Genomic DNA, 20,039 nt, shown 5'->3' on the forward strand with positions numbered 1-20,039 from the left:
AGAAGGCAGTCTCATGGAGCAGGAGCTTCTTGGATTCATTGATCACCTCGGTTGAAACACTCTTGTGGTCTTCCTAGTGTGACCAAATGGACCCGCCGCAGCCTCCAAAGAGAGCTACTGAGAGAGTGTATCACTGTGTCGTACCTAACCTGCTGAACCCATCCAGTCCATGGTCCCCTCCGTAGACAAAAGATAGCTGTACTCCTTCTCCTTGTAGTAGATTTTTTGCTTTCTGCCTGCTTTTCTCGCAGTGTTCCAGCTGGCATGAGCTGTCCTCCCAGACACATGGTTAGTGTCTTGTTGGGGAAAGAGCTAAGCATTAGGGAATTAAATTAGACACACTAGCATAAGAAAGCAGTACTTGGTAGACCGGGCTGTTCTTCTATTGCTTATATTTCCTCTTTTCATTACTAGTTTTGCTCAGGAATAGTAATGAGTGAAAGTAGTTTGGAAATTTCAGGTCAAAACCAAATGGAAGACAAAGGCAAGTACTCTGTTGATACTGTGGCTGAACCTTGAATGTGGGGCAGGGTGACATTTGGGGCCTGGATGGGACCCCTGGGTGGCTCCGTCACTTAAGCGTCTGTTGATTTCAGCTCAGGTCATGACCTCAGCCCTGCATTAGGCTCTGTGCTCAGTGGGGAGTCTGCTTGAGATTCTCGCTCTCCTCTCTCTGCCCCTCCTCACCCACAGGCGTGCGTGTCCTCTCTCAAATAAATATGTAAGTCCTTAATATTCGGGGCCTGTATGATAATGAAAATGGTAATTTGGAGACAACTCTGGATAGGATGAAATTCCTTGGGAGATAAATCAGGTCGCTTGATCTATTGCTCTTCATCACAGGACACTGTCTTTCCAACACTAAATTCTTTTACTTTGTGACAAAAAGACGGCAATTCACCGTTTCATTGTATTACCTAAAATACGGACAGTTTTAGATTACTAAGGTGAGACTTGATGCTGTTTTATTATTTGTGAGAGAAGACCATTAGGAAACTTGATTAAAGTCAGCCACGTGATAACTGTGTTAAAAAATAATAGCTCACTTAACATGGATGAGATATTATGCTAAACTCTAGACGTGATTAATAATCTCACTTCAGTTTACAGCTAATCCTATGAAGTACTATTGTTACCTGGATTTTACAGATGTAGAAACTAAGGGTTAGAGTTTTAAAATAACTTGCCCAAGTCATAGTGTCAGCAGGTAGCACAGGCCAGGTGTTTGTAATATTAAATTAAAATTAAAATTAAAAATTAAAAAATAAAAATTAAATTAAAAACCTTCAGGCCACGTTTCAAAACCCACTTTGAAGTATGTGTACAGATTGGATGGTTCCTCCTCCTAATCATTCCAAAAGAGACCTGAAAGGCATAGGTCCCTTACACACGAAGGATAATGGGTTGTTGACATGCTTCCATCAGCTGCCTCGATCATTCTGCTCATCAAATTATGTACTGAAATAGAATTCTAAAATAATTATATGTAAAAATATGAGGTGGAAACAATCCAAACCCACAAGCCACATCTTCTCTTCTGTGGCTATGCTAGGGTAGAAAGGGACATTATAACTTACGAAGAAGGCAGAGGGACTTTGTAAAACATTCTCCAAGTGTATGAAACAATTGTTTTAATATTCTGAGTAAAATAGGCACATTTTAAAACTTAGAGTAGATGAAACTGGTTTTAGGTTGACATATGAAAAAAAAAAACCTGGATATTTGTAGGGTTTTATGTAAACAAACCAATGTGTTTAACCATGTACGTATTTTGGTTTTCATTTACCAATTGATTTTATTCATGCTGATGAACTTACATGTGTCAATGAATATGTTTAGAGAAAAACAATATGCATCACTCGAAAAATGGGAACATTTTTTACCCCAAACGTTGATAGAAAACATGTGTCAGATAGCATCTGTCTGCATTTAAGTCGCACAGGACCTGGAGGAAGAATTGGAAAAAAACTAAAACCACAGCCATAGGCGAATGTTGTAGATAGTGGGACATATTTACACAGCACAAGGTGAATTTACTTTGCAGTGGTTCAGTTCAACACAACAACATGAACAGTTAAGCTGGATAGGAGGGTTTCTAAAGCAGAAGTATTTGGCTTGAATATGTATGTGGACCGTATTGTCTAGATAATTTTGTAAGACACTCAAAATAAGCTTTACGTCTCTGTATTGAAATGATTTCATGCATCCTCTTAAGGATTGGTTTGGCTTTTATGTTAGATATTTTATTTATAATAGGATTTCATTTTATTATTTCAAAATTTTGCCCATAATATGGCATTATTTTGGCTCTCCAAGGGGAAAGTGCGGAATATCCATGTATCACAGAGTAAGAGAGTTAGAAGCAATTTATTTTTGCTAGTGGACTCTTGATAACTCTATCTTTAGAAGAGAGTAGATGCCAGCAGGTCATTTTTAAAGTTCTTAACTTTCAAGCCAGATTGAGGTGGGAGCAGAGTCATCAGAAAGGTGTATTTCTGTTCCCCAGAAATGTCTGTTCTGGGGAACAGAAATACACGCTCTCCTAGAGTAGAAAAGGAAGTTTAAGTGTACACGAAGAAAATAAAAATTTAATAAAAAAATTAAAATTGTTTTCAACTAACTACAGTTAGCATTTCATCTACTTATTTTTAATGTTCGCACACATGAATATTACAAACACCAATAGTCAATATAAATGCTGTTCACTTAGTGTTCCTTAGCTCATCCTTTGGCTCTTCTATCATGAATTGCTATTTTCAAAGGCCTCCTTTAGTGTTTGTTTTCCTTCATTACAACTTACTCTTTACAAACATTTCTTATTTGCTGTCTAAGCAAACCTTCCCAGTATTTTGGTCATAATTTGAACACTATGAAGCTTTGTTGTTTATATACATGTCTTAACCAAAGGACCTAAATATAAGTGTGCTCAGCAGGAAAGGGCAAAATAGGCCAGCTAAGAAAAATATTTTTTATTTCATTTTTCCCATGATGATAGTTGAGTTATTCAAATTCCGTTCTGAAAAAAAAAAAAAAAAAAGTGTCTATTAAGCAGTTTTTCCCTAAACAATAGTTGGCACTGCACGGACACAGGGTAAGCTCAAGGAAGGCATTTTAAAATAAGACCACGTGGACATATTTTATGTGTTCATAGTGTTCATCATAAAAGAGTGATTACCAAAAAAAAAAAAAAAAAAACCACTCATGATACAAATGCCTGGAAAAGAATATTCTTTTCTAGACCTATTTCTCACATTCATTGATTTTCTTCACTCTCAGGGAACACAAAGCTCTCCTCCCGGCTGCTGTATTTTGTCAAAATAGAGCCACCTTTGCATCGATGTTGACTTTACTTAAATAGTAACAGCCATCATGCCACTTCTCTGTTAAAAAAAAACTTGTGAAGATTTTTCTTTTCCTATAGAATGTCATCTATACTCTGTTTGGTCCCTGCCTGCCTCTCACTGCTCTCATGCGCTGCGAAGTCGGACCAAAGACACCCTAATATGAAAATACCAGCATCTTCCAGCTGTTTCTGTCTTAAAGGACTCCAGCTGGACTTGGCACACTTGCCCCAAATGACTGTCACACTCAGTGACTGACCCAGAGCCATCCCACTCATAGTTTCCCTCTTAGAACCCACTTCTGTGGAAGCCATGTATGGAAAATCAGTAAATACTAGTTTGGATTGAATTCACTTCTAGGCCCTTTAAAATACTAAAGCTGTGTATAAAAATCGCAGATCTCTAGCTGGAAGAAATTTCAGAGCCAACGCAGCTTAAACCTTGCATTTTTAAATATAGACAACCCAGGCCTCCAGCCTAGCTATAATATCCCGGGCACATAGTTTATTTAGGGTAAGGTGATGCAGTGATAAAATTAAATTATAATCTCCTGGAAGTTTCCAGAAGAGAAGTCATTAGTTTGTGTTACGTAGGGGGGGATTATCTAGGTTGACCATAGTAATATCGCGTAATTCTGTAAAAGTACAAAATGAGCTTTTAAGTCTCTTCAATGAAATCGTTCCTGTCTTCCAACAAGTGTTTTGTTTTGATGTTAAATATTCAGTTTCAAATGGATTCCTTTGTATTAGTTTAAATATAAGTGATCGGATAAAATGCTTCATGAAGGAGGGAGAACTTGGGTTGATCTTTGAGCCCAGGTAAGGCGGTCGTACGTGGGCAATCTGGTAGAGGCGATGTGGGTTCGATCCGAGGAACGGCATGACTTATCATTAACAGTGACTTTTCCTAAAATTCATTTCTATATGAATTCCAAATGGCCAGTTCTTTAATTTTGTTTTATGTGGGAGGACCTCCAGCCCAAGGTGGTAATATTTTTATACCCTCGTGTGGCTGGCTCAAATAGAAAAAAATTGAGGAAAGGTGAACAAACATCATTGGTTGCTGAGTATATATTTTTTATCAATTTATCCATCCTGAACACAACGTTATCTTTCTCAGGGTTGGTGTGCTAATCACTACCACCACCCAGAGACTCCGTGAATAGAACCACCACAGACAATCATAAACAGGCTATTTAGACAGAACAATCGACGTGGCATGATGAAAAGAGCATGATCTGTGTAAGATTCTGATACATAAATCCAAAGTTTTCAAATTAATTAGCTGCAGGATTATTTTTTTTTTAATTTTTTTGATCAATTAACCTCACTGAATCTCAGTTTCTGTGTTTCCGGAATAAATTAAAACATTAATCACATTGAGAGAGTCACAGAAGAAATTTACGTAAAAGTTTGGCACGAGCAGATTTCTATTCCCACGTGTGTCTACCTGCACTGAAGCAACTCGTCTGTCTCTCTTTAAGGAATCACAAGTTTTCCCTAATTAAGATTCTATTGTGAGTGAATCTTGAGGAGAAAAAGAAAATGATTCTCGCAGATTTGGAACAGCTACTAGGAATTGTGGATGTGTCTTATTCGGATGATTGTAAATAAAAATAAAATATTTGGTTTCTCTTGCCTTTTAGGAGCTTAAGCTGCCAAAGGATTACCTTGCACAAAAACCTCTTCTTCTCTTTTGTTTGTAACTCTATTGTAACGATCATTCATCTCACCGCCGTGGCCAACAACCAGGCGTTAGTGGCCACAAATCCTGTAAGTAAAACGAGGTTGTTCCCTTAGGTTCAAGAGTTTAGAGGGAAAGAAACGTGTCGGGGGTGGTGGGAGGTGGGTGCGTAGGGTGCCCTGATATGTGTGAATGTGTGTCATGACTCTATGTTGATATTTTAAGGTCTGGCATATAAAGACTACGTGTATCTATACTCCAGCCTATGAAGGCAGACGCATCTCAGCCTTTCCCAAGTCATAAAGGTTGACTATCCAAAGGAGGAACGTGTCTCTTCGCTTCCATGATTCATATACAACATACATACCCCCCTCCCCCATTTTATGGCTGGAGTCCCGCTGCTGGTAGGACAAGAAGGGCTTATGACCATGTGACATTCACTCTATCGAATTTAAGAAACCAGTCGAAGCAACTGACTACAGATGTAGCTCGAAAACACAAGGCGTGAAAACAGAAAGTCTTTAATATGACATATTTGGGATCGGGTTGACTTTCAATAGTTAATAAAACCCCGGGGGAAAATGAATCATACACCCCCTGGGTAATGCTAACGTCTCCTAAGGTTGGACTTTTAAAGGACTCCACCAGGTCCTCGGATCTCATCCAATATTTACGAGTTGTTTCCTTCTAACCCCTCTGGAAGCACAATTTGTTTTGCTTTTGGAATTTTTTTATTGAGGTATAGTTGACATACGATGTCACAGGAGTTTCCAGGGCGTGACCTAGTGACTCCACAGCGCTCTGCGTTGCTCCCGGGGAGTGTGGCTCCTGCCCATCGCCCTGCACCACCCCGGCCCCGTAGGCCCCGTCAGCGATGACATCTGCCCGCTGCACCTTGCGCTCCTGTGACTCCTTCCTTCCGACCCTGGAGGCCTGTATCTGCGACTCCCCTTTCCCCGTCCTGCGCACCGCCCGCTCCCCTCCATCCCTGGTTCCCTAGCAGCTTGTTCTCAGTATTATGGGGTCTGTTTCCAAAAGCATAATTCTAATTATGTCCTAATACAAAAGACATATTTTCAAAACATAAACTAAAATTTATGTACATCATCAGTGTATAGCTTTTATGCAAACTAAATGCACATCTGAGCTATATTTAACATTATCGGCGTAAATAACAAACATATTTTCAAATATTTAAGATCATCTGCTTTCATAATGTTTGTGGTATCCGTATGAGAGCTCTGGACCCGGATTTGTGCAGGAGCGTGTATGCAGGGTGTCCATCACGTGGTCTTTTGAAGATGAAGTTATCTAGTTACTGAAATCAGGAAAGGGAAGGAATTTGCACTGGGGGCATCAACAAACAACAGTCTATGCATTTTACATGTGTTTTAGGGTAATTTCCATAATCCTGAAATTCCCTGCACTGATTGCCCATATGTACCCGGACTGCGTAACCCTGTGTATGCTCCACTCTCGCTGTCACAGGGCCAGGAAAGGCGCTGGGACAGAATGAGCAACAGAAAAGATGGGCGGGCGGCCTACCCTATGAGAGGGACTTTCTCTAGAGCGAAGAGAAGCTTTGTCACGAAGCTGCAGAGCCAGAGACTCTAAATCTCACATTTACACGTGTTTAACGTACAGATGGCGAGCTGTACTGTATTTCTGGGGTGTTCTCAGAAAATTCATTGTTTGTGTCAGCAGTGCCCTCCGTAGAAATACTTCTATGAAGCATGTTTAACTTTTTATCATAGTGGCTTTTTAAATATTTTATTTATTTATTTATTTATTTATTATTTATTTATTTATATCATTCATTCATTCATTCATTCATGAGAGGCAGAGACACAGGCAGAGGGAGAAGCAGGCTCCATGCAGGGAGCCTGACGCGGGACTCGATCCCGGGACCCCGGGGTCACGCCCTGGGCCCAAGGCCGACGCTCAACCACTCAGCCACCCGGGCTGCCCATATCACAGTGGCTTTATAGATCAATGTTTTAAGTGAAATCAGGAGTAAAAAGCCCATTAGATATGCATGTCTAAAAACTAGAACATATAAAAATTGGGAGCGAAAGTCTCTTATTTCTCTATAATATAGTTGGATAACTCATTTGTACCCTTGAGAGGACTTTGTTATGCTTGACATCGAGAAACTTTATTTAAAATTTAATGCGGTGCTCTCTGCCGATGTATTTAATGGAAGAACAGGTTTTATAAATGTCCGCGGGAAGAAGGCATTGTGTAGAGTCATGAAAACAAAATTGGAATTGCAAGACTCGTGTTCAGGGTGTAGCTTTGATCGATGTTGCCCGAATATTAGCACATCACTTAACTTCTCCAGTATTGAGTTTTCTACCCGTAAAATACGTGACTGGTGATAAATAGTGCTCCACAGAATTAAAGATTAAATAGAACGAGCTCTTAAAAGTATTTTAAGCTAACTAACATGCACATCACAATTACTGGTCTAGGAGATCCTGCTATGTATTCTCTAGTGTATCTCACTTCTGGTTTTCTCTTTAATGGAAAAAAAGTTTACTTAGAAAAATAATGATAACTGCCACCAAATATTTATTGACCAGACTGGAAATTGGAAGCTGATGGGAGTAATTGGCTATATATTTCTGGGAGAGGTTTAAATTTATTCTCCTTTCTAAGGGAGCAAAACATATCTCTGACTCATGTTTACTCCGTGCTTGAACCTTCCTCTTCTGATCTCCTTTAGAGAAGAGAAAGTGGAGATCTCAGGAAAAGGGGAAGGAACCCTAACTTTTTCTTCTTTGCACTTACATGAAATCTTCAAACCTCATATTTGAATAAGATAAAATATGGGCTCATTAGATTATTATTTGCTAAGTAATAATTGCATTGGTAGCAGTCAAATGTGGGACTTTTGATTATTGGGCACTCCTCCTGAAAAAGCGTATTTGGAAAATACACGTTCATCCCTGTAATAAATTTGGAGTTCACACATTTCCCGGGGTGGGTGGGGGGTGGGGGAGGGGCATATATCATTATAAATCTTCAGGGTCACTGGTTAAAGACTGGATGAAGATGAAGACTTGCCTTTTCCAAATCTGAGTCATGAGTGTATAAGACTTTGTGGAGAGGAGAGAAAATTCCATGTTTCTGTATAACAAAGCTACACCAGGCCGTTGCGCTACATGTGAATTCACACACTAACTATTGGTGACTTGCTTTTTTTTTTTTCTTTTTTCTTTTCTTTTTCGTCACAGGTCAGTTGTAAAGTGTCTCAGTTTATTCATCTTTACCTGATGGGCTGTAACTACTTCTGGATGCTCTGTGAAGGCATTTACCTCCACACTCTCATTGTGGTGGCGGTGTTTGCGGAGAAGCAACACCTGATGTGGTATTATTTTCTCGGCTGGGGTAAGTGCCAGCGCGCGTGTCCGCGGACTCACGTTTTCAGAAAGCTCTTGGAGGATGGAGAGCTCCCTGGTAATCAAAATATACTTGCTCTTAATCATCCTTAAACAACATCAGGTGATTAACCTTTGCTTATTGCTGTAAATTGAAACATATATACACTGAGAACCACTGACTCATTGTTTCCAGGAGTCACAGGTCAATAACACAATGTTGGGCTTTTTTTTTTTTTTTTTTCTATTTAATATTCCAGTGTGTATCTTGGCTAAACATGCAGTGGCTAACACAATAGAATTAGAAGCATGAATCAGGGATTCGGTCTTCATCTTGTTAGAATTTCCTTTTCTCTATGTGCAAAAATCCCTACGCACTGGGCTTAGCCAGCTTTGAAATTCCAGTCTAAAAAAGTTTTTTTTTTTTTTAAAATAACGTTTTATCTCAAGAATAGAGAGATCAGTGGTTGAACAAAGCCATACAAAAGATCTATTTTTTTCCACACAGTCTCCTGCTGTGGTATTATTCACGCAGCAATTAACGATACACTTCTAGCATATTTTTTTTCTGCGTTTTTTTTTTCAGTTTTTATTTTAATTCCAGTTAGCTAGCACACAGTATTATATTAGTTTCAGCTGTGCAATAGAGAGCTTCAGCACTTCCATCCATCACCCCGTGCTCATCACGAGTGCCCTCCTTAACCCCCATCACCTATTTCACCCCCCAAACCCCCTCCCCGCTGGTGACCCTCAGTTTGTTCTCTGTAATTAAGAGTCTGTTCTTGGTTCGTGCTTTAGTGTATTTTTAAAAAAACAACTAGAATAGTGCAAAATATAAAATGCTGAAAATGAACTCAATTAGACTAGTTTCCAGGACATAACTGAAATTATAGTTATGTACATCAATCTGCCTGTCTACCCAGTAAGACAATAGCTACGGATATACGGAGGCACGGGCACACGCACACGCTATCGCCAGGGTACGTGGAATATTTAGTGTAGGTCACCTTTATAAAACGTTTCTTCATGTTGGAAAGATCTGAAGTAGGAAGCTAAAAACATGCAAAACCTCTAATACATAGACCCTCTCTCCTCCTTCACTTGGTCAGTCTCCGCTTCCCACCTCTGACCGTCTCTGAAATATTGGCTAATTCCTTATCACAGAAAATACATATAAATCCTAAGCCTTGGGGCTTAGGCAGCGCATTTATGGCCTTTGGCTCTGAAGTCCACTGATTCGGAACGACTTCTGTTAGAAGAAAACACACACACGGACACACAAACCTGAATATATCAACACCTCATACTTTGCCATATTTACTGCTTGACCGTACAGATGATATTTACTCATATAATGACCAGTTATTTTTGCTCCTAGAGACCCCTGAGTTTCATATTTTATGACACATTTTAGGAATTCCATCTGTAGAGAAGGTTGCCTGTTTATCTTCTTTTTGTCTGCTATTTACAGGATTTCCACTGATCCCCGCCTGTATACACGCGGTTGCAAGAAGCTTGTATTACAATGACAAGTAAGATCATCTCTCTTTCCGTTTTCTGTTGGAACTAAATAAAATGAAAATCTTTGACATGATTTTCCTGTTTCTTCTCCCCAAGCTGCTGGATCAGTTCTGATACTCATCTCCTCTACATTATCCATGGTCCGATTTGTGCTGCTTTACTGGTAGGTAACTAAAATTTTCCCTTTTTCCATCATGGTTCATATTTCAACTTTATTCCCCGAATCATCTGACCTATGGGATCTTTCGGGATCCTGGTGGACATAAATGACATGTTCACAGTGTTTAATTGAAGACGGTTTAACAAAAAGTGTTGTAGCTGAGGAGTTGGCAGGAAGGGCAAAGGAGCTAACTGGAAAGGAATGGCCCCGCACCAGGGCCCTGTAGCGGGAAGTCGTTAATGGTTCTAGACCTACGAGGGGACGAGAGTGTTACTGGGCTTGGGCTGGTGCTGGGAGGGCTGGTCCAAAGGAGCGGTGGCCCCGAGTAGAGGAACACAGCCACTGCCCCAAACCACAGTCTGGCAGGGAAGACGAAGGAGGAAGAAATACTCTAACTTCTCTCTTCTTGGCCCTGATTACTTGGCCAAATGCTGTAAATGTCAGAGAGCAAGCAGCCTGGGCAGGGAGGCCGCCCTTAGAGAGGGAGGCTCGGGCTTTCCTGGGCGCAGAGCAGAGCAGAGCGTTGAGCTAACGACAGGGAAGGGCAAGTGGGAAACCCTCTACACCTGTGATGGTAACGAGAGGGAGTTTTCAATAAAGAAAAGAGTCTAATTTGGAAAAGAGAGTGTTGGTTAAGCTGTTGTTTTATTATTATTAAGTTTTTATTTATTTATTCATGAGAGAGGCAGAGACACAGGCAGAGGGAGAAGCAGGCTCCATGCAGGGACCCCGATGCGGGACTCGATCCCAGGACCCCGGGGTCACGCCCTGGGCCGAAGGCAGACGCTCAACCACTGAGCCACCCGGGTGTCCCTGTTGTTTTATTATTATAATGATCATCACTTAATACTAACACACCAATTGGATGTTTTCAAGTGTGGTCACAGGGAAACAGTCACATTCAGTGTTTTCATTACATTATTTCAATGGGGAAATAAATTCACATCAATATGCTTTTTTTTTTCCCATAGAGCATTAGAGACCAGAATGCAATTAATGTCTGAGATTATGATTACAGCTGACATTCCATCATATATAAAAAGATAAAGGTGGCATGTTTCTCAGTCAACATTCAGAGCTTCCTAATCCTTGTTTTCAAATGCTTTTTTTTTTTTTTTTTTTTACACAGAGATTCTTCTATTGTTTTGCTATATTTGCTAGATGCAGTGTAGCGTACGGTGGTGTTAGAATCCTGGTGAAGGGGATCCCTGGGTGGCTCAGCGGTTTAGCACCGCCTTCAGCCCAGGGCCTGATCCTGGAGACCCGGGATCGGGACCCACATCGGTTCCCGGCATGGAGCCTGCTTCTCCCTCCTCCTATGTCTCTGCCCCTCTCTGTCTCTCTGTCTCTCTGTCTCTATCATAAATAAATAAATAAATCTTAAAAAAAAAAAAAAAGAATCCTGGTGAAGCCATCCTCAAAGGCTTGTCCCAACTAGAAGGGAAACTCCTGGAGGCTGAAAGCCTGGCCTTGAACGCTCCTTCCACCTTCTACTTGCTGTATGACCTGAGACAATGGGATTAATCACTGTTTCAAGTGCCTTATTGGTAAAATGAAGGATAAATAACAATAGGGACCTCTAGTCCTTTTAACAAGGAGTTCAATGACTTAGTACAGATAAAGGGCTTAGCCTGGCACGTGGGAAGCACGTGGCAAGTGTCGAACTTCTGAGCTGCGCCTGGCTACGCAAGAGGCAGCTGGAAAATTAACGCGTGGGATTCATCGTATCACTATGGGAAGTTTAAAATACCTTAATGTAGACTCTAGTGAGAATCTCACAGGCAGAGGCGTTTCCTTCCTTTCTGCCCTGCACACCCTGGGGACACGGTGACATACTGCACCTAAGCTGCACCTTACGATACCCAGGCCTCGTCGTCCTAGAGAGTCGGCGATAAATCTAGCTCACCCACATCAGGCTGTCTATATCGGAGCCAGTTCTGCTTTATTTTTAATTTTAATTTTAATTATTTTTTTTAATTTCAATTTTATTATTTTTATTTTTATATTTTTATTTTTATTTTTATTTATTTTTATTTTTTGGTGTGTGTGTGTGTTTTCTGGTGTTTAATCTCTCAGTGCCGTTGTGCTCCCTCCCGCGATTAGGGAATAAAAAGAACAGATACCTTGTAAGGTTTCTTAAGGACTAAATGAGATGCATCTTGTCAGCCCGGTGCATAGAATACAATAAACTCTCCCAAAAAAACGCTTTTTAAAAGTTTCTTGTAATTCCCACACAATACCGTGATTCTGCTCCAAGGCGTGTTCAAAGCACTTAGATGCGTTGTTCGGGCCACACAGGAGCTTGCAGAACAAATATAAGGCAAAATTTTAGTCCGAGAGCTCTGATTCTGCAGGGGGGTAAGTAATTCAAATGCCTACGTCCGAGAGGGTCAGGAAGTAAGTCAAAGCACTGAGCAAGTGAAGAATGTGATTGCAATGGACACGGTCCTTGGAAAAGCCCCTGCACGTCAGCTCGGGAGGCGGGAGTCAGTGGTGCAGTCAAGGGTCAAGGGTCACGTAGAAACAGAGCCCATCAAGCGGCTCCGCAAGAAGCGAAGTGAAAAACCACAGTGTTTGCATGAGACTTTTTCCATTTTCTTGGCTTGAACACAGGGCAGGAGCCTATTTTTCTAACAGGATAAATGGTTGTGTCTTAGTTTAAGTCCTAGGGCTCCTCGCTGGTTCTGGTTGATTCCAGGGCCTTGGGAGGGGCCTTGGCCGCCGTCTACATGGTCACATGCTTCGGTACAACTTTGACACAGAAAATATTTCGGCCTCAATCAGTGTCTTTCCCCTCAGACTTCCCCTGTCCCGTTTCCCCTTGGGCAGGGTGGTATTCGAGTGGCCACAGCACTGTTGGGATCTGGCCAAAGGGAAGTCGACAGAAGACACATTTAATTTGTGTTCAGGGAGAGATTTTTGAGTCAGTTCAGCGTGTAGTTAAGTGGGCTGTCCCGGTCCGGGGATGGCTTCTAGTCTTCCTGCATCCCTGTGCTGATGTGCACCGCCTCCTTCCAGGGACCCCAGGGCGGTATCGTCACATGCAAACATCCTGTGGTGCCTCCGTCTACGGGGTCCTTATGAGTACTGGAGTAAACACGAGTTTCTTTTCTCCACCTTCACTAGTTCTGCTCTCAGATAAATGAGATTTCAGATATAGCTCATCTGAAATTTAAAACATCTATTCCATCCTTATTCAAAATAAATGGTAATATTTGCAGACATTAAAGTAGGATGACTTTCCGGTTCCTGGGTTCACATTTTTAAGTCAGATTTGCCATTTTGGGGAAGGCCTTTGCATTTGGAAGTTTCCATATCACAGCCATCTAAACTGCAACATTTCTGATTTTATAATTTTTTGATTTTTGCACATAGAGATCATAAAATATTTTATATTCTGAATTTATAAGCAGAAAAAAGGGCATTATTGTATTTTCTTCTAGGGGCTGGTAATAATTTCCACTTAGTCAAAACTTTAAAACAGCAATGGGCGCTTAGGAAGGGTTTATAATAAGATGGACGGAATAACAGCTGCTGTGTTGATTTGTCATATTTCCTTCTCACACCTGTTGAAATGGCTTATTCTGCTTTTGTCTGTAGCAGAGACATTCCTGTGTCTATCACCATGTTACTTTTCATAGATGTGTTTCCGTCAGGATCGCAGTGAGCCGTAGATCTCTGGAGCATATGTTCCGTTAGATTCTCTAAGAATAGTAGTGGAGTATTTTTAAGCCCGGCTCTTTTCATACCATATGCCTTAAATCAGCAAATGTATGTTACTTGTTCATTGTTGTCTACGTGAAATGAGACACCATCGTTGTTATTCCAATTTATGAAGGCGGGCAGATATAGATCACTCATCAGCAGGTAGTTTTAAAAGTTTTAGAGGATTAAAGCACACATGTTAGAAGTGAGGGTGAAGAAAAAGGAAAGAAAATATCGCATAATATAGCCCCCGTCGGGCTCCTCTGCAGTTAAGAGCCATAATCTTATGGAAAGTGTAAAATATGGGACAGGAAAAATAGAGAAGCACAAAAAAGCACAAAAGGTATTGATTTGGATAAAGATAAGCTAGCTCATATCCAATGTGAGAGAGGGAGAGAGATTAAAGCAGAACTCTGTTTCCTAACTTAGTAACCACACTATGTTTTTGAAGCTTTATTTTTAAAACGATTTTATTTATTTATTAATGAGAGAGCGAGAGAGCACGTGCACACAAGCAGGGGTGGGGGGAGGAGCAGAGGGAGAAGCAGACTGAGCAGGGAGCCCGGGTGGGGCTTGACCCCAGGACCCCGGGGATCATGACCTGAGCCGAAGGCAGACGCCTAACTGACCGAGCCACCCAGGCTCCCTATTTTTGAAGTTTTACATCTCCCTTTCAAGGAGAATGATTTCTCTTGGGGAAAATTGTGAACACACAGCAAGTATGTAATTACGGAAAGTAATTAACAGAAGGCCCCTTGGGATGCCAAAGCTGCCTTAACTCTAGGATGATCTGGGTTGAACATCAGCTGGTGTAAGTGTACCATCAGCCTCCTTAGAATGATAAAGTGCTGTCTCGGGGAGTTGTGAGGGTTACAAAAGAGAAAGACGGGAAGGAGAAACCAAAAGGATAAAAATGGTTATTACGGTATAATATGTATTTGGAAAGTACTAGTTCGGACAGTGATACAGAGGAGACACTTGAAAAATTAGTATTTGTTATAAACAATTCTTTATTTGAGCTTTTTGAAAATGTTCAAAAGATTTAATTTGGGGGCCATAGCAAAATTTAAAAAAAAATTGCATAAGAAAAAGAACTGAGAAAAACACTCAGATATTCCTTAATCTGTTCCACGATGATTCCACCATGATTTTATTTTTCTGAAACCTAACTCCATTAAAACTGACGTGCTTGTTAACAAATAACAATTCTAGAAATATAAATTAATATATAAGGCGTATATTCTCTGTAATAGAACGTATTCTTGTGCAATGAAAATAATCTAAGACATAAAAATCAAAGATCCTTCGATAAGCCTTAATATTAAATATTAAATAATTTTCAGTATGCCATTTTATTTTTTTTTTAGGTGAATCTCTTTTTTCTATTAAATATCGTACGTGTTCTCATCACCAAGTTGAAAGTCACTCACCAAGCGGAATCCAATCTCTACATGAAAGCTGTGAGAGCGACGCTTATTCTGGTGCCATTGCTCGGCATTGAGTTCGTGCTGATTCCGTGGCGACCTGAAGGAAGGATGGCCGAGGAGATCTATGACTACATCATGCACATCCTCATGCACTACCAGGTACGGTGTCCTAGAATCAGGAAGGCAGCTTGTGAAATTTGGTGTTAAATTGCACATAGCTTGGGTTTGGTTTTGACTATGTACGTAGCATGTGGGTTACAAATAATGTGTCTTTTCCGCTTGGAATCAGAGAATTCTATTTTTCTTTTACAGGGTCTTTTGGTTTCTACAATTTTCTGTTTCTTTAATGGAGAGGTATGGCGCTTGTTTTTTATTCCTTTTATCCTTTTCTATTTGTAATAGATCTTTTTCTTTAAAGAAAGAAAATCATGCGTTCTCTAGGAACAACAATTTCAAGTTCCTTTTTGATCAGGATAAAAACGTAGAATGCAATTCTTCTTCCCAAAAGCTTGGGTCATCCTGGAGTTCAAGAGTAGGGCAAATCCGGGCTCACTTTAAAACACTCCATCAATGACTTTGGTTCATGCAGCCTCTGTCCTACCTTAATTAGGTAGGACATTAATCCTATTAAGTCTGTCCTTTGTCCTAGGTGTAGTGCTAGGCAATCCTTGACCCCATAAAACATACACTCTAATAGAAAAGAGAATTGGTTCATTTTCATGTTCTCCCTTTGTCTGTTTTTTGTTTTGTCTCGCTCATAATGTGGTCTTCTTGGAAAACAGTTTTATGGTGGTTACAAAACGATTTTTAAAAAATTAAACTCTCAGTTATGCAGGGAGGACATGCAGTAAGTTAGAAAACTTAGGAGAACAGAGTGCTGTCATTTGTAACACGGTGATGTGCTCCTGGATATTTCAAGATTTTTATCCATGGCTTGCCTGATTAGAAAGTTTCAGGTGTTTTAGGAACTGGGACTGTGTTTCTTATGCATATGAACAGCGTTAGAGCTCAGTGGTTTGGGCGATACTGATTTAAGCCCTTCATCTGTTTTTTAATCCATTTGACAAATTTTAACCTGTTGGAGGATTTTGGTAATTTCAACAAAGTTTAGAAATCTAGACAGCACCCGAGTGAGACTTGAATACCTGGTAACTGTGAAGCTTATCACAAAGCTTCAGGAGGGAAACGTATGAACCAGTAGGTGTAACTTTATGTGAACTATTCCTAAAAAATACATCGACATTGGAAATCATGTACACATCATAAAAAACTATAAAATATTGCTTCCTTTTGCAATGGTAGTTTACTTCTTTCCCTTAGCGTATAATGAAGTTTCACGTTTGCTTTTATTGATTTTTAAATTTTTAAATTTCATTTATTTATTTATTTACAATGGAGCATAGAACTTTCAAACGTAGTAGGCTATCTTTCATATGTTTAAGTGGTGTTTCCATGATTCTTCCGCTATACGGTGAACGAGAGTGACTTTTTCTGAGCCGACGAGAAGTACAAATGGATAATCCAATGAGGAAGAACAGAGAAATCATTTGTTTTGATACTAAAATTTAAATAGCATTTATTATGGACCTCTATAAATCAATGATCGTCTACTCGATGAATAGACAGTCTTATTGGTTGCCTATATGGGGTTTTATAATTACATGTAGGTGTGAGAGAAATGGCCTCCTTGCCAAAGAACATGCATACAATGTGAACTATAACACCTCTGTTCCTACAGGCACAGATTTCATTTTTATAAAGGGTGATTTCTAAATGTAGAAATCATCACCCCCAGTAAAATGTTTTGTGGCGGGAAGCAGTGCAGAATAAAGGCATAGACCCGGCAATGCATTCCGACCCCAGAGACGCCACCTTGTTCCTGGCTGTCATACTTGGGGGGCAATGTTCTGAACCTCCTGGAGTCTCAGAGTCCACTTTTATTCAAGGGAAATAAAAGCACGTTCCTTACACAAGTCCCACAACGATTAGTGTGAGCTAGAAACCCAAAGGTCTTAGCACCGTGCACCCCCCATCGATGACCAGGACAATACAGAGTCCTTATTAGGTCCATCAAATCATTCATTTTCAAAAATACACGTACAAATGGGAGTGATATTTGTATTGGAATCTATCTCAAGTTGGACTTTTCATTTGGAAGAGTTGCCCGGGGAATATCTGATGCCAAACCCTCTTGCTGCACATCCCCCGTGGAAGCAGAACACAACAGACCTTGATCTTCTGCCATGCTCTAAGATTGAGAAAATTTTGGCAGTAAAAAAATTACAATAATACAAAGTGTTTGAGCCCAGTTGTTGCCAAGTCCTTTGGTTCCTCGTAACATCTCCAATATGTGTCCCCCTTTCTTCTCCTCTCAAGATACAGTCCCTATTTGTGGATGACTCATTTCTCATCTTAAGAAATACTATCATCCCTCCTTTCTTGTCTCTTTGCCTCTTAGTCTTTCCCACTCTCATAACATTAAGGTACCAGCTGCCAAATTCATTTTGTGCAGTTCCAACTATGTCATGTACTTCTTAAAATCATTTGCTCAGGCTTACGTTTCCTGCTTGCTTTCCACAGAGGTCAAACAGCTTCCCTTTAGCTTAGTCTCTACTCTTTTTTTTTTTTTTTGACTCTCACATTTTGTTTATTTTCTTTTTTTAGCCCAAATCTTCTTATTTGCATTTATCACTATTTAAATAACTGTGGTGGGCCAAATGCTCAGGCCACATTCATCACATCTCTAGCCCACTCAGCCCAAACTGTGGACCCTTAGCATGAACGAGAGACCTAGTCATGAGAAGGGCCCTCCCTAACCTCGCGGGTAAATCTAGCTACACCTGAGAGGGATGCTTTCGTAAAGTGAACAAAAAAGATTTATTGAGAATAAGCAAGCCAATATTCTATGATGAGAACTAGATAGCATTTTTATATGGAGCTCTATGAACTATTATTTAATTAATTTAGGTTAAGGAGTATAGAGTTGATTCCTTATCAAGTGCTAAAGGGCATATAAAGTTGTAATGTCACATTCTAAAAACAGCTGGCCTCACTATTTGTATAATACTCCTGTGTAAAACAATGAAAAATGTTTTCATATCTTTAATAACATCAGGCTATCTTCCCTTCCAATGGCAATTTCCCTTATCTTTCCCCATTACAGTTTTCTCACTAAAAGTGTATCGTAAGTGGCCACTTTAATGTTCTGTCAAACAGGTAGGACATTGTATTAGAGGAAGCAGATGAAAAATATGAATCCTTATAGAGAATAATATAAACAGATGCCTACAAGCCCCGTGGGTCTTTAATTAGGTTCATTTTTAACTTCAGTAAATAAGTCCACACAGTTCAGGAAATTGAACTTCCATGGGTTTTCTGACGATTTAGTCATAAGGAAGAAATAGGGTGATGATTGTAATCAAAGCAGATAGTTTAAGAGCAAACAGATATTCCAAAGGTCATTTTGACTGCTGGAGTTGAATTTAAGCTTTCATTTTTAAGAACGTAAGTATTACATTCACAGCTAAGATATTTCTTCTTGTCAGCTGCTTCCCTACATTTATGTAGAATCTTTTGTGTAAAGTTACCTTCCACTTCCTTTCAAGCAGAAACTATATAGTAAATATATTTAGTCCATCATTTAGTAACAAAGTGAAGTGAATTTAGCAGAAAATCAAGACAAAAATAATTCCCATAAGAAATATCTAGATAATTGGCCAAAAGTCATTTTTGTTATAAATCTTTTAGTATTGTTTTAAAAAGCATCCTCTAAAGACATTCCATTTGTCACTTACTTATGCTTTTGAAGATATTACATATGCAGATATTATTTTAAATTACTTTAATTAACATGCTATTTAGAGAATTAAGAAAGGCAATACTAAACCATGAAGGAAGCAGTAGTATTTAATTTTTTTTCAAAACAAATATATTTGTTGTCCTATAAATGCTTTTATTTCAAAGAAAATTCACAAGAATTAAGCTATTCCCTTCAGATGCAGTTAATATAGACAAATAAGCTTGAAAGTCCTGAATTTCATAAAAATACAACTTTTAAAACACTTACTGCATTTCTAATGCAGTACCTGAAATTCTAATAACTCATTCTGAATTCTAATTAAAGAAACCTATTGACTTTGTATATGTGTCTTTCACTTTTCTCCATGCTGAGACAGAGTGAGACAGTAAAAACTTTGTGTTCATTTTAAGTGACAGAGTACAAGAGACTCTAAAAGGACTTTGAAGTATCCCATAGAGTTCTCTCATTAAAAGATCTTCTAGGAATGACTATTAGTAATAGATCGTTCATAATTTGGAGAAGTTCTCTTGATCTATTAGACCAAAAAAAAATGAAGAATGAAATAAACCAGTTCTAAAAGCTTAATATTAATCTTTACACATGAATACAGTGAATGGAAAGTTGAGGAATTCTATGTAATTAGGAGAAAGTTAAACAGTTATTGTATGAATACATTTCTGGTACATGGATTACTGGAAAATTGTTCCTAGTGATACTCAGATTCCCTCTGAGGAAGCAATCCAAGTGTCAGAGAGCAGTAGAGAGCTTGGGGAAGACCATTCAAAGCTTGACATGGTTTGGACAGACCTAGCTTAGGTCACAGGGACGTGGCCGGTACGCTCACAACGTAGGAGCAGATAGGCCCACGCTGGTCTGCCCGGTCATCAGACACCCGGAAATATCCAGGTTACCATGTTGGAGATACATTTGAATATGCTCATTTCTACTCCCTGACGCAATATGAAGAAAATCATGTTTTTCTTTTCTCAGTTTTGAACATGAGACATATTTAGTGTCTCTGTA

At 39.6% G+C, this 20,039-nt stretch overlaps 1 protein-coding gene across 4 annotated transcripts in view; it reads left to right on the forward strand.

Moving 5' to 3' along the window:
* CALCRL (calcitonin receptor like receptor) overlaps positions 1-20,039 on the forward strand; it is a 100,329-nt gene that overhangs the window by 76,309 nt on the left and 3,981 nt on the right. For all 4 annotated transcript variants that reach the window (XM_077883519.1, XM_077883520.1, XM_077883518.1 and 1 more), the window contains 6 exons: positions 4,987-5,113; positions 8,261-8,414; positions 9,876-9,936; positions 10,022-10,088; positions 15,158-15,376; positions 15,530-15,571. In XM_077883519.1, coding sequence (XP_077739645.1) covers positions 4,987-5,113; positions 8,261-8,414; positions 9,876-9,936; positions 10,022-10,088; positions 15,158-15,376; positions 15,530-15,571 — 670 coding nt within the window. The remainder of the gene's footprint in view (positions 1-4,986; positions 5,114-8,260; positions 8,415-9,875; positions 9,937-10,021; positions 10,089-15,157; positions 15,377-15,529; positions 15,572-20,039) is intronic.

This window comes from Canis aureus, chromosome 34, assembly GCF_053574225.1.
Source record: "Canis aureus isolate CA01 chromosome 34, VMU_Caureus_v.1.0, whole genome shotgun sequence".
Classification (NCBI taxonomy): Eukaryota; Metazoa; Chordata; class Mammalia; order Carnivora; family Canidae; genus Canis; species Canis aureus.